This window comes from Notechis scutatus, chromosome 3 (assembly GCF_049901735.1).
Source record: "Notechis scutatus isolate UNSWTSFEM ecotype Mainland chromosome 3, rNotScu1.2, whole genome shotgun sequence".
Taxonomy (NCBI): domain Eukaryota; kingdom Metazoa; phylum Chordata; class Lepidosauria; order Squamata; family Elapidae; genus Notechis; species Notechis scutatus.
Genome location: NC_142011.1, coordinates 173291025 through 173308214, shown reverse-complemented (window position 1 = coordinate 173308214; position 17190 = coordinate 173291025). Strand labels below are relative to the sequence as shown.

At 36.6% G+C, this 17190-nt stretch overlaps 1 protein-coding gene across 1 annotated transcript in view; it reads left to right on the top strand.

The window, feature by feature from the left end:
* CYP7B1 (cytochrome P450 family 7 subfamily B member 1) overlaps nt 1–17190 on the top strand; it is a 97116-nt gene that overhangs the window by 52663 nt on the left and 27263 nt on the right. The window contains exon 2 of the mRNA XM_026692109.2: nt 3974–4110. Within this exon, the coding sequence (XP_026547894.1) occupies nt 3974–4110 (137 nt within the window). The remainder of the gene's footprint in view (nt 1–3973; nt 4111–17190) is intronic.

Here is a 17190-nt window from a genome sequence, read left to right as displayed (position 1 = left end):
AGTTGGCTATGCCCACCCAGTCACATGACCCACCAACTAAGCCACGCCCACAGAACCGGTTGTTAAAAAAACTGAATCCTACCCACGGTTGTACTGCATAAATGTTTTTCCTGAGGGACTCAAGCATCAGAGCCATTTATTTTGCTTCTGTTGGTATTTATGAAACCAGTTGCAGAAGGCTAAGCATGGGATGCCACAGACCCAGGCTTCCCTTTCATTTGAAAAGTTGATAATATATTAGGATTTCTAAAATACCGGAAATGCCGAAACAGGGCCATTTTTTGGCCTCCAAGGTTGCAGAGGCTTGCTTTGAGCCCCTGGGAGGGTGAAATTTTTCAGCATTTCAGGCTCCACAGGCCCTCCGGAGGCTGAAAATGGGTACTTCCGATATTTCTGGAAGGCCCATTTTTGGACCTCCCAAGGCTGCAGAGGCTTCCCTCAAGCCTCTGGGAGGGCGAAAAAGGCCTCAAATGGGCCTCAAATCAGCTGGGAGGCATGCGCATGCGCATTGCAGGTAAGGGGGCGGGGGTGTTGCGTGTGCATGCACGGGGGGTAGGGCGCATTGTATTGTGGGTGCCGGCACACGCGCACGCTTTCAGCACACCACAACAAAAAGGTTCGCCATCACTGTTCTAGGAAGATATAAGTATTTAGAAATAAGAATGACAAAGGTTGGCATCAATTTACTAATATGATTATGATTATCTTCTATGCAAGATTAAAATGGAATAAGTCATGGCAGAATCTTTCATTATCATTGTTTGGTAGGAAAACACACTTAAAAAGACAAATCTTCATAAAATTAGATTTTTGTTTCAAACACTTTCAGTTCCATGATGTACTGCTTAATTTGGTATAAGGGAAGAATTTTTAAAATTTATTTTTAGAATTCATTTTTATATAACTATAAAAAAATTAATGGGCAAAATACATAATATGTGCAAAAGCATTATGGGCAGAGGTGGTATTCAGCAGGTTCTGACCAGTTCTGGAGAACCGGTAATGGAAATTTTGAGTAGTTCAGAGAACCGGCAAATGCCACCTCTAACTGGCCCTGCCCCAATCTATTCTCTGCCTCCCAAGTTCCAGCTGATCGTCTGGGTCTTCTTTTGTTTCCCTGCACAGGAGAACAGAACTGGAAAGCAGGTTAATGGGGTGGGGAGGGAATGGGGTTTTTGCAGTAATCTTCCCATGCCATGCCCATCAAGCCACGCCCACCAAGCCACGCCCACAGAACCAGTAGTAAAACATGTTAAACATGTTAAAATGTTGATGCTTGTCAATTAAGACAATCCATGTAATTAGGAAGGAAAATAGTTTTATAGAATTATTTCAGATAGAGGTTCTGTTAGCTTTGGATGCGGTACTATTCCCTCTGATTATATACTGTATATTCTATCATTTCAAATGCCTAATAAGTTTTTAAAAGGTGAAAACAAATTTTGGTTTCTAATATTTTCCTTTCCTGCCATTCTTCTCATCTTCTTTTTAACATGAGAATAAATATATTTAAGACAAGAAAGAGAAGGTAGATTTTACAGAGTAGATTTATAAAAGTGATCTTAAGGATCAACTTGCTTTCAGATAGCTCAAGGTTTCCTTCATGAAAGTCTCAACTATCAGAAATTGATGTTCATGTATTTCAGGTAGCATCTAAGGAATCATATCAGTGATATTTAATACTCTTTAAATAAGCATTGAATAGTTCATTAATGTTGATGGGGAAGGCAAACAATAAAAAGTACATCATGATGAAAGCTTTTCCTCTTATATATTACTAGCTGGATACCCGTGCTTCGTGATGAAACTGTGTGATCAGGCTATGCAGGAACCTGGGCTTTCCTTCTTCACTTCCTCCTTTCCCTTCCTCTTTTCCCATCCTTTTCTTTCCTTCTTTCCTTCCTTCCTTTCTCTTCCTCCTTTCCTTCTTTCCGCCTTTCCTTTCGCTTCCTTTCCTTTCCTTCTTTTCTTTCCCTTCCTCCTTCCTCCTTTCTCCTTTCCATTCCTTTATAATCTATCTATCTATCTATCTATCTATCTATCTATCTATCTATCTATCTATCTATCTATCTATCATCTATCTATCCATTCAGCAAAAGTGTTGTAAAATGCAATCCTTCAACTGCTGTCCCAAAGGTGTATTTTTTCAGGAGGCAACTGGACTTTCTGGTTTTTCTTTGAAGATGTTTTGCTTCTCATCCAAGGAGCTTTTTCAGCTCTGACTGGATACTAAAAATACTGCAACCTTTGATGCCAAAATAGCTTCCTGTTTGGAAGTGTAGTTTGCATCCTTTTAGAGAGTCATTGAGGCAACATGGAGGTTTGTCTGTATTCTCGAGTTACCTGAGTGGTGCAAATGCCTGTGGAGTTACTAAGGTAACGGAAGGTGAGGTAACGGAATGTGAGGCAACTGGCAGTTGGAACAGATTTCTTTTCAGGTGGGGAGGGGGATTAGAACTCCTTAGCATCAGAGTGTGTTAATTACTGAATTAAGAAATACTAATGATCGGATGGTCATTTCGAAAAATCCTTTCTTAACAAGCACCTAGAAACCAAGAAGAACATATGTGCCAAATTTCAAGTTTGTAGGCTTTATGGTTCTGGAGATTTTGTGATGCTGCATGAGTGGTCTTTCGCTTTTGTATATATAGGTACTTGAATGGGATGTTGTAACTCAAATATGAACCTGTGGAACTAGCCTTGGCATGTCACAAGCATTTCACCATTTCATCAGCATGATTAGGAATGGATGCCTAAGCATTCTCTTGAAGAATTCTGGAAAGATGATTTAGAATTTGAACTTGATAAATCTTGATAAAATAAAGTTTTGGGTATGGAAATTGTTACTTAATCAGAGAAAACTGCTCAGGGAATAATGATTGTTCTGCATGTTCCAAAGGTGCATTTTCAAGAGGCAACTGGTTTTGTGTTTTTTCTTTGAAGACGTTTTCACTTCTCATCCAAGAAGCTTCTTCAGCTCTGAAGAAGCTTCTTGGATGAGAAGTGAAACATCAAAAAACAGAAAGTCCAGTTGTCTCTTGAAAAAGCACCTTTGGGACAATTATGATCTGGTTGATTAAGAATCTCCATAGTTGGATTGCTTTGAATGATATTTTGTGCTTTGATTTACTCTTATAGAGTTAATGGATTTCAAATACAAGGCAGCTAGAATTTCTAGTGGAGATGGTAAATCTATGTGTATTTCAGTTAATCAGTCAATTGGATTGGATTGGATTATGGCATGCACAAAAGTATTTATTTCAGCAAGTCCTTGAAAACTGACCATGAAAATAAAGTCCATTTTAGCTTATGAAATTGATTGATATCTTGTTGTTAGCTACTATGGTATATTTGTTATAAATGATTGAAATATTAGAATGCATATTTCATTGAATCAATGGTATTGCAGAATAATGTGCAATTGAAAACTTAATGCAATTGAAAAACCTTCTGGAGAAGAATTAGTTCAGTTATATTCTCTATGTCCTTCCTAAATTACTTTCATGTATATAAGGTTACCTTTGGACAGAAATATTAAATACAGAGGTTTGAAATGTAATTGTCTTTAAGAATATATAATTCATATAGATGCAGATGCCCATATTTGTGTTTTTTTTAGTTAGGTTTTTTATTATTATTTATTTATGATTTGAATTGGGATGATGTTTTAGACTTTAAAAATACTAAATCTGACTATTTGACTGCTTTACTTTGGATGCTTGGGTAGTGTCCTATTATAGATACATTTTACGATGAATCAGTTCCCTAACTGAACATTTAAACCAATTTGTATTGATTTTACAATATAGTCAAAATAAGTGGCAAAATATATGGATGTAGACACTTTGGCACCTAAGGAATTAAAAAAAAAATCTCAGGGTGTAACTGCCAAGCTTTTACATTTTCAAATATAATATACTTTGATCATATTAAGCAATGTATCAAGTAACAGTGCTTCCTTTTTATTTTTCAGGCACACTGGAGAACCTCCCTTAATAAATGGTTGGATTCCTTTCTTGGGAGTGGCCCTGGACTTTAGAAAAAATGCTACAAATTTTTTATTAACTTTGAATAAAAAACATGGAGATATTTTTACCATACACATGGCTGGTGAGCAACATTTTGTTTTGTTTGCTTATTAAGAGTATTTTTAGTAGATTAAAATAATAGCACAAAGGAATATAGATTGTATGTATGCCTATATATATGTGTGTGTATCCTTCCATCCATCCATCCATCATTCAGTTTAAACACTGCCTACTCTAGATGATTCTGGGCAGTTTGCATTTAATAAGTAAGAATACTTAAAGTAATATAGGTACTTTATTTCATCCTCAATCTCCCATATTTAGGTTTAACAAATACAATTCTACAGTAACATTTTCCCCTACATTTTCCATACCATGACTGATTTTCAATATTTTTGCTATGTCTTCCCTTCCTTTTCCAACTGAAATGTTCAAACACTATCACTTTTTGTAGAGGATTAGATTGTAGGAAACTATAATATTTGTGTAATAAAATTTCAAGTTTTCATTTCAAATATCTTGAAAGTTCAACACAAGAATTCCAAACTAGCCGTGGATTTGGGGACTTATAGTCCTAACATATCTGGAAGGAATCAGGTAGAGTATACTGACAGCCCTTAACTGACATGATTAATGTGGTTGTTTCAATCAAGCCAATAATAACATTGTTTTGGTGTATTTTTGTAATCGCATTTTCTTCCTTTTATGTTTTACTTTTACTTTTTATTGTTTTACTTGTGTACTGTAATTTTTCCCCTTTGCAATGTTACTTTATTGACAGTTTATGATGTTGGCAAGATTGGAGAAATTGGTAGATGGCAAGGCTTGTCACCTTTGGAATAATCAGAGGAGGCTTCAGAGATTCTAAGGAAGATCATTCCTGTGCAGCTTCCTGCAATTCAAGGCCTCTAAGCTTAGCCCTCTCTTAATAGCTCCATCAAGCCTTGCTGGATGTTTCCCCAAAATATAATATCTAATTATTTCAATTAATATATAAGTTTGTACAAGAAAAAAAGGAATCCAATTATTTTTAATAATTTTTAATATCTGAGCCAGAATGGACATCCTACGTTGCACAGCACAGATGCACCTCATCTGTAGTCAATAATGCAGAAATTTCTGACATTCTGTGAATTGGTATGGTGTGGGGAAGTAAGGGTGAACAATTCTGATGGCTACCAAAAATTTTCTGGCCTGTTTTTCCAAGTCGTTGGATCTTTTTGTTTGCTTCTCCCCCAAAATCTATCACAAAGTCCTATCAACAGCCTTCAACCATCAAACAGCTGCAAGATCAGAGGTGGTATTCAGCAGGTTCTGACCAGTTCTGGAAAACCGGTAGTGGAAATTTTGAGTAGTTCGGAGAACCGGCAAATACCACCTCTGACTGGAGATTTTACAGTATCCTTTCCCTGCCATGCCCACCAAGCCATGCCCACAGAACTGGTAGTAAAAAAATATGAATCCCACCACTGTATAGTGCAAGGGGAGGGCAAAAAAGATCACATATCTCTGGGTCAACATATTGTATTTTGACTTATAAAACAGCAGAAGAAAAGGCACATTATAGTTTATGGTTTTTGTTCATTTACCTTTTCCATATTTCTTATTAATTATTGGAAGGTCATTGTTGAGATAATTCCCCATTAGGAGAATGAGCGCATACAGGGAGACGTATTTGAGAGTAGTGTTTGAATAATACACATACAGCACACAGATACACTGTACAGTAAATGTAGGTTTTTACTTCCAGACAGTTTAAGCAAAGTTCAAGATAAGCAGTCCAAAAGTCATTCACAGGTAAATCAGTCAGTTTTTCAATCCAGGGATAATCCAAATATCAAAGTCCAGTGTGAAAAAACAGTTCAGTATCAGACTTACATTAAATCCAGAAATAGCAGTCAATTAGGAAAAATGGAGGAACGGCAACACTTTCCAACAGAAGGAAACAGAGATACACTCACGCTCTCTTCTGAGACTCAGACTAAACAACCCAGGTTTCTGGCTCCATCTTATGGCCATTTGAGAAACCACACCTAATTACAGTTTTGCATTTTCTTAAAGATACAGTTTTAAAATGTTTATCCTGGTTTATATATTTCTAACCCAAATAGCTGTTAGGTGACTCATATTCCTAACAGTCATGGAGATACCATAAGAATTGCAAACCCTCATTACTTCAGGTACTAATATTTCAGGGAGCCTTTCAGAACTGGCAAAATAGAGGGATTCAGAAATGCCAAACTATCTAGAGCATCTCTGCACTAGCTTTACCTTTTCCTCTTGATGTGCCACTATAAAGTCTTGTCAAAAATAGTGCCAATATATAATGTTCTCCTTATTAATTCTCAGATTAGTTCATTTGGAAAACACAGGCTGATGCTTGGAGTTTCTGGCATTGCCTCAGATTGGTGACGTGATTTCACTGATTGTACTTTCCTGTATGATAAGCAAATGATTGTCATTCCAAAAAGCAATAATGGACATGGATGTCACCTTAATAAAGAAATTATTCTCCACAAGAAACAATGGAAATTCCTGACCTGTCGTGGAAAATAGTTCTCTAATTGGTTTTGTGTGGTGGTGCAGCAGAATCATTTTCCCTAAACGTCATTCCAGTGAGTCACTACTGTACATCATTGTCAACTTTTCAGCAAAATCTTTCTAATAAGAAAGACCAGTGTGTTACATAAATGGAATCAGCAATCACTCCCTTTTATGTCCCAAAAAACCTATTTCTACATGTTGTATTCTCTCTCCCTCCTCCCCCCGCCTCTCTCTCCCTCTCTCATCCTGCAGTTCTAGGCAACACTATTCTTAATTGCAATTGCTTCACCCCATGAAGAATTCAAAGTGAATCTGAGCTAACATGACGCTAGTGTAGGAAATTAAAATAATTGTTGCTGTGGAAAATAATTGTTGTATGGAGACCTGCTCTGACCTCACAAGGGCTTTGAAAGTAGGAGACTTATCCCGGCTTCAATCTCTTAATACCACTTAACAAAAACAAAAAACAAAAAAAATAATCAGAACATCTGATCTTTCATATCTACCCAGCTAAAATACATTGTCACAGCTATTTCCAGCTGTATATTCTGTTCTAAGCATGTCTAATAAAGAAATGTGCAATGGAGATATACTTCATCAGCCAATAAAGAAATAACATTTGAATGAAAAGCACTTTTTTCAGTCCCGGAGAATTTATTCCATTAAATTTGATATTGGGCCAACTTGATTAGAAATAAGTTTGTATTTCACTATCATATAGATAGCAGCATTTTGGGATTGCATATCCCATGCATTTCACAGTATATTTCAATATTTTATATGTATTCTCACTGTCGCAATCATATGGTTTGTTTTATTTTATTTATTTATTTTTGAAAATTTTATTTGGGTTTTCACAAAAAGAACATAATACAAATAAAACATCTCTTTTTGAAAATAGCATGGTCCCGGTTACACTTCCTCATATAGACACAAACTCAATTTCATGCTCATTTTTGTGTTCTATTCCATATCTTATTACTGTTTTACATTTTCTACATAGTTTTTCCCCTCTTTTAATTTTCTCAACTTTATTTTGATTATCTCATCTCAGTTCAAATCATTATATTTATACTTTTGTCTGTCCTGTTTCAATTTCATATAACTCCCTAAGGGGGTCTTTAAACCGCCCGAAAAGGTCTTTTTGTTGGACACTACAAAGAGCGCCTCCCACCCGACGGTTCCTTTTTTTCCCCCCCCCCCCCCCCCCCCCCCCCCCCCTCCGAAACTTGGCACCCCCCCGGGGCCTGCCACACAAAAAGGGCCGGGGGGGCCGGTATCTTTTCTCATTAAACAAATTTTCCGCTGTCGTTACTAACTGGAGTATGACACCTTTATATCTTTTAATTTTATCCATTCAACTCTTATTTCAGCTTCAATGTATACCTTTAAGATTATAACATTCAATATAATACATAACTTCCAATCAAAAGTGAGAAGCACAGAGCTGAAGACAGAAGCCTGAAGATGATGAATGAGACTTCATCGAAACGTTGCCTAGATACTTCCAATCTTACGCGGGAGAAAACCCGAATAACCAAAGATCCATATATATATATATATATAACACTCATTCCATTCCAATTCAATTCTATCATTAATATTTATTAAAATCTTAACATCTTTAACCTTTCTTTTCAATTAAATATCATACTTCCTTGGGAACACATAAACTTTTCATAATTAATTTTTTTCCATATTTCTCTTTACTTATATTTTATAAATCATTAATAATAATTAAAATATTCCCATCCTTTTCTAATTTAATTCTCTCATTCACTTTATTTCATTTGTTTATTAACAAACATTCCACTAGATTACAATAAATATTTTATCCATTGTTTTAAGCATATTTTCAAAAAGTATTTCTATTTGTAATATAACAATACTATCTTATGTACCTTTGCAGAATCCCTATTACAATTAAGTTTTCACCCATTATCTCTAAACAGGCTTATACTTTGAATTCTTATACCTTTGCCCTGTTTCTCTATATCTTGTTTCTGTCCTTTATAACTTCTTTTCCTTTCCTTCTTCCCTCTCTTCTTCTCCCTCCCCTTTTTACCCCTTTGTCTCTCTACTTCTAATTCTCTCTTCTGTAATCCCCTCTTCTGTTGCTTTCTAATATTATACTTATTTTTTAAACTATTCTTCTTTTTTGGGGTTGTTATTTCAAATCTTAAACTTTTCATTCTCTTTTCCCCCTTTTCTTTTTTCCCCCACATAAAGTTACTTGATCATTAAAGATGGCTTCTTCTTTGTCCCAATCTTCTTGTTCTGCAAATGTTTCTTGTTATTTGTCATAGTTCCAGCTCTCCATTTCTAAGAGTTGAAATACGAAGCCAAAAGAACCTCTCCCTTCTTGTGCATCTTCTTTGTACTTTTTAAGTTCCATTTTCAATTCTTCTAAAAGTGGTGCCATTTTAAACACTTTTAAACAACCACCCGATTGATTTTAGTCATTTAAATGCAAATAACCAAAAATCCAGAGATCACCAAATAATCCAAATAATTCCAAGCTATTTCTTCTTACTTCTTTTTTCCACTTTCTCTTCCTGGGGTTCTACTATTTTGTTGCCAAGTTTCAGTTAAAATGTATCTTTTAGGAATATTGTTGAGGTTTTAGTTCCAGGCAGTCTCCTCCATTTTTCCAGATCCTGCCCTTTTATTCTTTTTCTCTCCTTTCCTGCTTTTAAAAGCTTTTAAGTGTCCAGAAATCTTTATTATCCCTTTGACGTTTTATTTTCAGCTTAAATGCCTGTTGATGTCAAAGTGGATTTTTTTTCAATTTCTTGCTTAAGTCCCTTAGCTGTCAGTATATGGAAGGGAAGAGAAATGAAAACCAAACCAAATCCTTTCCCTTCCTTCTCTCCTTCGCTGCTTCAAAATCTTCTTTGGGAACAATGTTATTTTTTTTATAGTTTAAATTCCAGGGTACCATGTGTTGTTGCTTTTGCAGTTTGACCTAGTCAACCAAGACTTTCTCTTCTTATCTTCCTCCTGCACATTCTTTCCAGTCAAGTTCTTCTTTGAGGTGGCCATTTATGATCACCGCTGCAACCGCCTTCAGGAAAGGGAGTAATGGCCAGCTGAGGAGGAGAGATGCGGCTCTCCTCAACCCTGCTGGCAGTCACCCCCCTCTTCACCACCTCTACAGGGTGGCTTAGCTCCGATACCAGCTGGCTCAGGGCGCTCTGGCAGCGAGCATGGATCAAAACCGTGCACGATCGCGGTTTCGGTCTGTCAGCGAAGGGACTCAGACCGGAAGTTTGGTTTGTTTTATTGAATAAACTGCTTTAAACTGTACATTTCTTGAACAATCTGAGATTATCAGAGTATCCTACATTTTTCACATTTTCTTCTTGATTTTTATATTATTCCTGTTTTTTTACAAAGATTCATTGTGAAGTGAATGGTCATCCAAAGCGTTCATATGTAAACAAAAATTAGAATTTTCATAGTATATGTGCAATATTGTTAAATTAACCAATTCTAAAAGATTGTCATTATAAGATTTGTAAATACTGTATGGATGTTTAATTTCATGCAACTGGGGAAGCTAACTGTTTACTGAGCAGCAAGGAGTATTTAGTTTTTAAATTCCCAAGCAAACCCAAGAAGATGAGTTATGTAGATAAATTACATAAAATTAGTCAGGAATATATACAAGAAGATATGCCTCTAAGGTCTCATAAGGTGGTATGTTTTAGTGAGCAGACCTGAAGTATGTTGGATGTTCTTGGGAGCAGTACCACGAATATGTAAAATATTACATAAGAGTTTCAGTAACAGATGCCATATTTCATGTATACATGTACCTATATTATGATGTATAGTTTAATAATTCAGGCATTTCACAATGTACAACCATTTGTTTAGAACCATTCAAAGTTACAACAACATTGAAAAAGGTGTCTTAAAATCAGTCCTACCACTTACGTTGCAATGTCCTTATAGTCACATAATTGCAATTTGGCCCTTGGCAACTCGCATGTATTTACAGTGGTTCAGTACCCCAGGCCCAGAGTCATGTGATTGCCATTAGCAACCTTGTCAGCTGGCTTTCAACAAGAAAGGTCAATGGGAAAAGCCAGCTTTGTTTAATGATCTAGTGATTCACTTAACAACTGTTGCAAAAAAGATTGTAAATCACCCAATCACATGCTGACTGGTGCATCCCTTAGTGACAGAAATTCCAGTCCCAATTTTGATCATAAGTCAAGGACTACTTGTATTGCTCAATGAATACATAGTCTAGCAATAAACTATGGAAAGTTTCTTGCTGAATATTAACATACTGAAAACCAGGGCTGGGCTGCTGGGGGTTCACAGGGGTTCGGGAGAACCCCTAGCTAAGAATCTGCACAGTTCAGAGAACCCCCAAATCCCACACCTGGCTGGCCCCACCCACCCCGCCCCTCCCAGGAGTCCTCACACAGTCCATTTTAGATGTAGGTAAGTGCAGGTTGCGTGCGGAGGCTCCGGGAGGGCGAAAAACAGGCCTCCCAAAAATTCAGGAAGGCTGGAAACAGGAGAGCCTCTGGAGCCCAGGGAGGCTGTTTTCGCCCTCCCAGAGGCTCGAGGAAAGCCTCCGGAGCCCAAGGAGGGCAAAAATGCCCCCACCCCCTGCCATGGTGCAGGAGGCCATGCCCACCATGGCCATTCCCACCCAGCAACTGGGCAGAGAACCCCTTGCTAAAAATTTTGAAGCCCACCCCTGCTGAGAACCCTCTGCTCTGTTTCTCATTGGTGATTGTATCCTTGATCAGATGACATAAGGATAGATGATTTCCAGTTAGATCCAAAACTAATGAATGACAAATGAATAGCACATGAAAATGTTTTTAACCAGCTGATGCCCAGCCTTAAACAGGAAGGCCACAATCCTGATAATGTACAGGGACAAAAGTTTGTGCTATTGTTTAAATGCTCAATTCTTGAGCTGCATCCCTTTGTCTTGAATTTTCAGATGTTGAGATGTAATAAAGGGGATGATAGAGGAAAAGCAAATACAAGGAGTGTATGATTGTAACTCTGATCAAAACTTTTATTGAACAACACTGTACTTTATAATCAAGAGACTGTGTATTTCTACCATGGCCCAGATAGTAACTGGACTCTTACGCAGAAAAAAAATCACAGAATTTATAAAATCTTGTAGGATTAACCCCCCTCCTCAGTTATACATCAGCATATAAAATAAAAATTTAGCAGTAGTTAATTATATTGAACTTTCTTCCTCTTCTTCTTCACTTCCTCTTTTACCACTTCAGATGTCAAGGAAGTATATTAAGTACATTATATTATATTGACATTCATGATGATCATTGATATAAATATTGATAATATTCAATATATTGAAGTATACTTTATTAATAAATATCTTATTTCAATGACTTGCTTTTGTAAGTCAATGTTATGTCATTCAATTTGTACTGGATTTGAATTCTATGGGTATTTTGTTTTCTCCCCACCCCCCTCCTTTCTTCTTATCTTTTGTTACTTGAGTAGTGATTTTGCAAATGGGGTGTTGCTTTTTGGCATGAAGTGAAATTAATTGGACTAATAGAGGTGTTGATTTCGTGACACTTTGTCAGAAGTATATTGCGTGTAGCATTACACTTCAGTGGGCTTACATAGAATAAGCTTATATAATTGTACAGGTCATAACAAATTTATTTGGAAATAAATCCAAATGATTCCTAAGGGACCATAGATCATGGGCATGTATTAGGATGATGTTTCAAACAATTGAGCTCAGAGAATGGAAGAACTTTGTTCCAATACTTAAATGATAATTTATTTTATATTGGTAATTAAATATATAAGAATTGGGGATTGTTTTGCAAAATGTTGGAGTCAAGATCACAAAGAAAACAGCTCATATTTTTCATCTGAAAATAGCAGATGGTGGACAGATGGTTTAAATTAATATTAATTAATTTTTAAAGAAATCTTAAATTGTTTACCCTGAATGCTCAGAGTTGGAAAGCTAGCTGACATCTTCAGGTTAATAGCATTCAAAATCGTCTTGTTAAATAATATCAGGGCAGAGTGTAGTATTTCCAGTCTTTTGGTCACTGGTGCTTATAATAAAAAGTGACTCCCAAGATGATTTCTTTGTGATAGATTGGCCTGTAGCCAGAGGGGGGAAAATACTGAAATCTCTGAACAGTTTATGGCTATATTATGAAGACAGTAATTATTTTTTACCTTTGTTTACAAACTGTTCAAAACTAGAGAGAGGAGGTACTTTGTGAACTTTTATCTGAAAGATAATCAACAATTAGAAAATTGTCCACAGTGGTGTAATATTATAAATCCAATATATTTCCAAAAGTAAATCTTCTTGAGTTCTATAGAAATCTGATTCCTAAGTACGTAAAAGTCAAGCCAGGAGAGTCCCAGTATAACTGCATCTGTCATTTGGGGGGGGACTACTAATTGAATCATTTCCCATGTTTCCAAAATGAGTTTTCAGCCTTAATTTATAAAACTGGGAACAATGTTTCAAAAATTTCACACCACTGAAATTATTTTTATAGTTTCAGTGACTGTTCATGCACCCAAAAGAGAAACTTCCAGTTAGGCATAATTTTGTCAACTTCTTTGACTTTTCAAGGATGAAACATGATTGCTACCTTGGACAATGAAAACACATTCAGTTTCTCTAATGTGTATATCACTCAGTGTTGTCCATAGTAATTTGCCCCTTTCACCTGAATGATAAGTGCAGCATCATGCTACAAGCTCTGGCTCTTTGGTACATATGTGTGATACAGCAACACATGTAGAAAAGGGGAGAAACATGTATTGTGGTGCTGCTGGGATCACTCTGACCACACTGTCTCCCACCCATCTCAAGATGCCTCTGGTTCTACTTAATATTGGACAATGATAAAGGATTCCATCTTGCTTATCAAGTAGGAAATACAAGTATTGCAAGCAAGTTCTAATAGTTCTCCCTCCCTCTCTCTCTCTCACACACACATACATCAAAACTGATAGCTGTGTCTAATGTTTGTTTGAAAAGAGGTGGGAATCTCAACAGTATTTAGTTAGAAAATGAGAGAAGATGAGCCAGTATTAAGATTGTGGTGACCATAATTTGGCCAGAACTTTTAACTTTTAAGTCTTCCAAAAAAAGGAAAATTAAGTTCCTCTGAGATGTGATTGTGGACTAACAGAAGGCACTGCCAAATTAGAACTTTCCGTACCACTTGTTAAATATTCAAAGTATGCATGTTTTTATGAGTAGATATGAAACTTGTTTGTATTTTTGCAGGCTACATTACTGTATTTCCTGTGTTACCCTTAAGCAGGGGTGGGATTCAATTTTTTAAACAATTGGTTCTGTGGGTGTGGCTAGGTGGCCATTGTCATGTGACTGGGTGGGCATGGCTGGTTTTTTGTTTCTTTTGCAGCAACCCTCCCCCCAATTTTTTTGGCTCCTGGGCCTCAGGGAAGCCTCCTGGAGACAATTTTTCTCCCAGGATGCTTCCCTGAGGCCCAGGAAGGCAAAAAAAAAAAAAAAAGAGTACCGGGGAGCACAGCATTTCTCCTCCAAGCACCACTTTTTGCCTCCTGGGTCTCAGGGAAGCCTCCTGGGTGAAGCAGTAAGACAGCGAGTGGGATCCCAACACAGCTGATTGTCGGAACAGCTGGTCTTTGGGAGGAAGAAAAGGGAATAGGGGCCAGCCAGGGGCACAATTTGCCAGTTGTCCGAACTGCGCAGAATCGTAATCAGTTCTATAGAACCAGTCTGAACCAGGAGAACCCCACCCCTGCCCTTGAGGTTCTGATGTAATTAAGCATCCTTAAGTACGTACAAATTTAAATATTCACAAGGTAACTGATCTTTATTGGGCCAATGCTGAGTTAGAATTAAGCTTTCTAATGCCATGTCAAACTAATATCCAGAAAACACAGTGCAGTGATATTACCTGTGCATCAAGAACATCAAATGGTGGCCAGACTGAAATTGTTGGCTTAGGTCAGAGGCAAAAGTTTAGACTGTAAAACTCTATGCAATTATGTTACCTAGAAGTCATGGGGCTCAGCAAAATCTCTAAATATAGACATCTCCATGAGTTTCAATGGTGAGAAAAGTAAAGTTCTATATTTAGGCAAGAAAAACCAAATGCACAGATATAGAATAGGTGATACCTGGCTCAATAGTACTAACAGTGAGAGGAATCTTGGAGTCCTAGTGTGCAATCACTTAAATATGAGCCAGCAGTGTGCTGCAGCTGCCAAAAAAGCCAACACAGTTCTAGACTGCATAAACAGAGGGATAGAATCAAAATCACACGAAGTGTTAATACCATTTTATAATGCCTTGGTAAGACCACACTTGGAATATTGCATCCAGTTTTGGTCACCATGATATAAAAAAAGATGTTGAGACTCTAGAAAGAGTGCAGAGAAGAGCAACAAAGATCATTAGGGGACTGGAGACCAAAACATATGCAGAATAGTTGTCAGAATTGGGTATGTCTAGTTTAATGAAAATGACTAGGGATGATATGATAGCAGTGTTCAAATATTTAAGGGGATGAACCTATTTTCCAAAGCACATGAAGGCAGGAGAAGAAGCAATAGATGGGAACTAATCAAGGAGAAGAAGCAAGGAGAAATTTCCTGTGGAACAACTTGTCTCCAGAAGTTGTAAATGCTCCAACACTGGAGGTTTTTAAGAAGAGATTGTTTGAAATGGTACAGGGTTTCCTGCTTGAGCACAGGGTTGGACTAGGGGGCGTGCATAAGCGCACCAACGTGCCTACCGTCCCTGTCCTATTGTTTCTCTTATTCTTCTTTTATTTTTCTTATATGTACCCATTTCATGTATTCACAACTATGTATACACTTATACTTATTATCTTGTAAACAATTGGCAAATCAAATAAATAAATAAATAAATAGATCCAACTCTGTTATTCTGTTATATTCTGGAAATAAGAAATAAACAACTCTTATGTTTTTATATAGCTGGAAAATAACTTATGTTTGTGGGCTTTAAAAAGATGAATATGGAGAAATGTGCGTAGGAGAATATATTTTTATGTAATGAAAGATTCAAGCATGTAATTTTTAGATTTAAAAAAAATCTGTGTATGTAATATCTACAAATATGTATCCATGAAATAGAATTAATAGCATTAATGAATGGCACCCATGAGTTTCTGTGCCCATATATTTCTCAACATATCAAATCTGATTTATAACAATAATAATACCAATAATGTATCCTATAACACATTTATTAATTTATACACATTTATTGACAGAGAAATTTTATCTGCCCTCTGGGCTTGTCTCCTAAGTCACAAAATTATTCTGTTGCAGTCCTTAAAACACACAAGCTAAAGACTTGCTAATATTGAATATTATCAAATAGAATTTAGAGTTTCCAGTTTTGAAAGGAAATAGATGGTACAAAATTTAATAAATAAATAGGTGACTGCAGGATCTACAGTCCCTGGTTCCTACTGACATTGGAGATTGTTTCTGAATTTGGGCTGCCTTATAAGCTTTTTCATAATTGGACAAGTTTATTTCTTCTTTTTAAGTGACATCTGCTTGTGAATGCATCATGGCCCAAAACAAAATGCCAGAGAAAGCAATCACCTCCACATTCCAGGCATCATTTTGAAGAAAGAAAAAAAAAAACTGTAATTAAACAATCTTCCTATCTCAGAGGAATTGCAAGGAGTGATTTTAAACTCCTGACTTGTCAGATATTCCAGACATTGGGAAAGTGTCTGATTTTGAATTGCTTCTAATTTTCTGCCTCATTATTTAAAGAGCTATAAAACTAAGAGTTTCAGTAATTAAAAACTATATAGATGCTCCACTGTAGCTTGATTCTCTTAATAAGATGTGGCAAACTTGAAAATGATAGTTGCTGTCTCCCAAGAGAAAAGCAACCATTTGAAAGTGCATGAGTTTCATAATGAAAGCACTCATATTCAAGTCTGTTATATAGGAATAACCTATGATTTCTGAGTATTCCCTATATTGAATGAAGGCAAATATACATTGTAGGATCCAACCTGGGTTGGTCACCAGAACCAGAGGTTTAGTCTTCCAAGTTTTCGGACTATTGCTGGAGTCCATTCTCAGGGAACTTCTCTCTACTGGAATTCCCTATAATACTGCGCAAGATCACTCCTTGGTCTTGTTTATGGGAACATTCCTAAATGAGCATTTTTGGGTACAGATGTAATGAATTAGAAATTAAAACTGCATATTGTTCAGATTTCTTCTTTCACTAAACTAATATTTTGGGTTAAACTTCTTAGATCTATGATTATCTCATGATAATATTTCCAATCCAAAGTAAAGGCAAGCTGGATTTTTAGATAAAAAAACCTAAGAGCTTTCTTTATAGAGTATAATGTGGCTTTTGTCTAGCAGCAAACTAAGTCAGAAAGGTTTATTTCAGAGGTGGTATTCAGCAGGTTCTGACCAATTCTGGAGAACCGGTAGCGGAAATTTGAGTAGTTCGGAGAACCGGCAAACCACCTCTGACTGGAGATTTTACAGTATCCTTCCCCTGCCACACCCACCAAGCCACGCCCACAGAACCAGAAGTAAAAAAAATTGAATTCCACCAGTG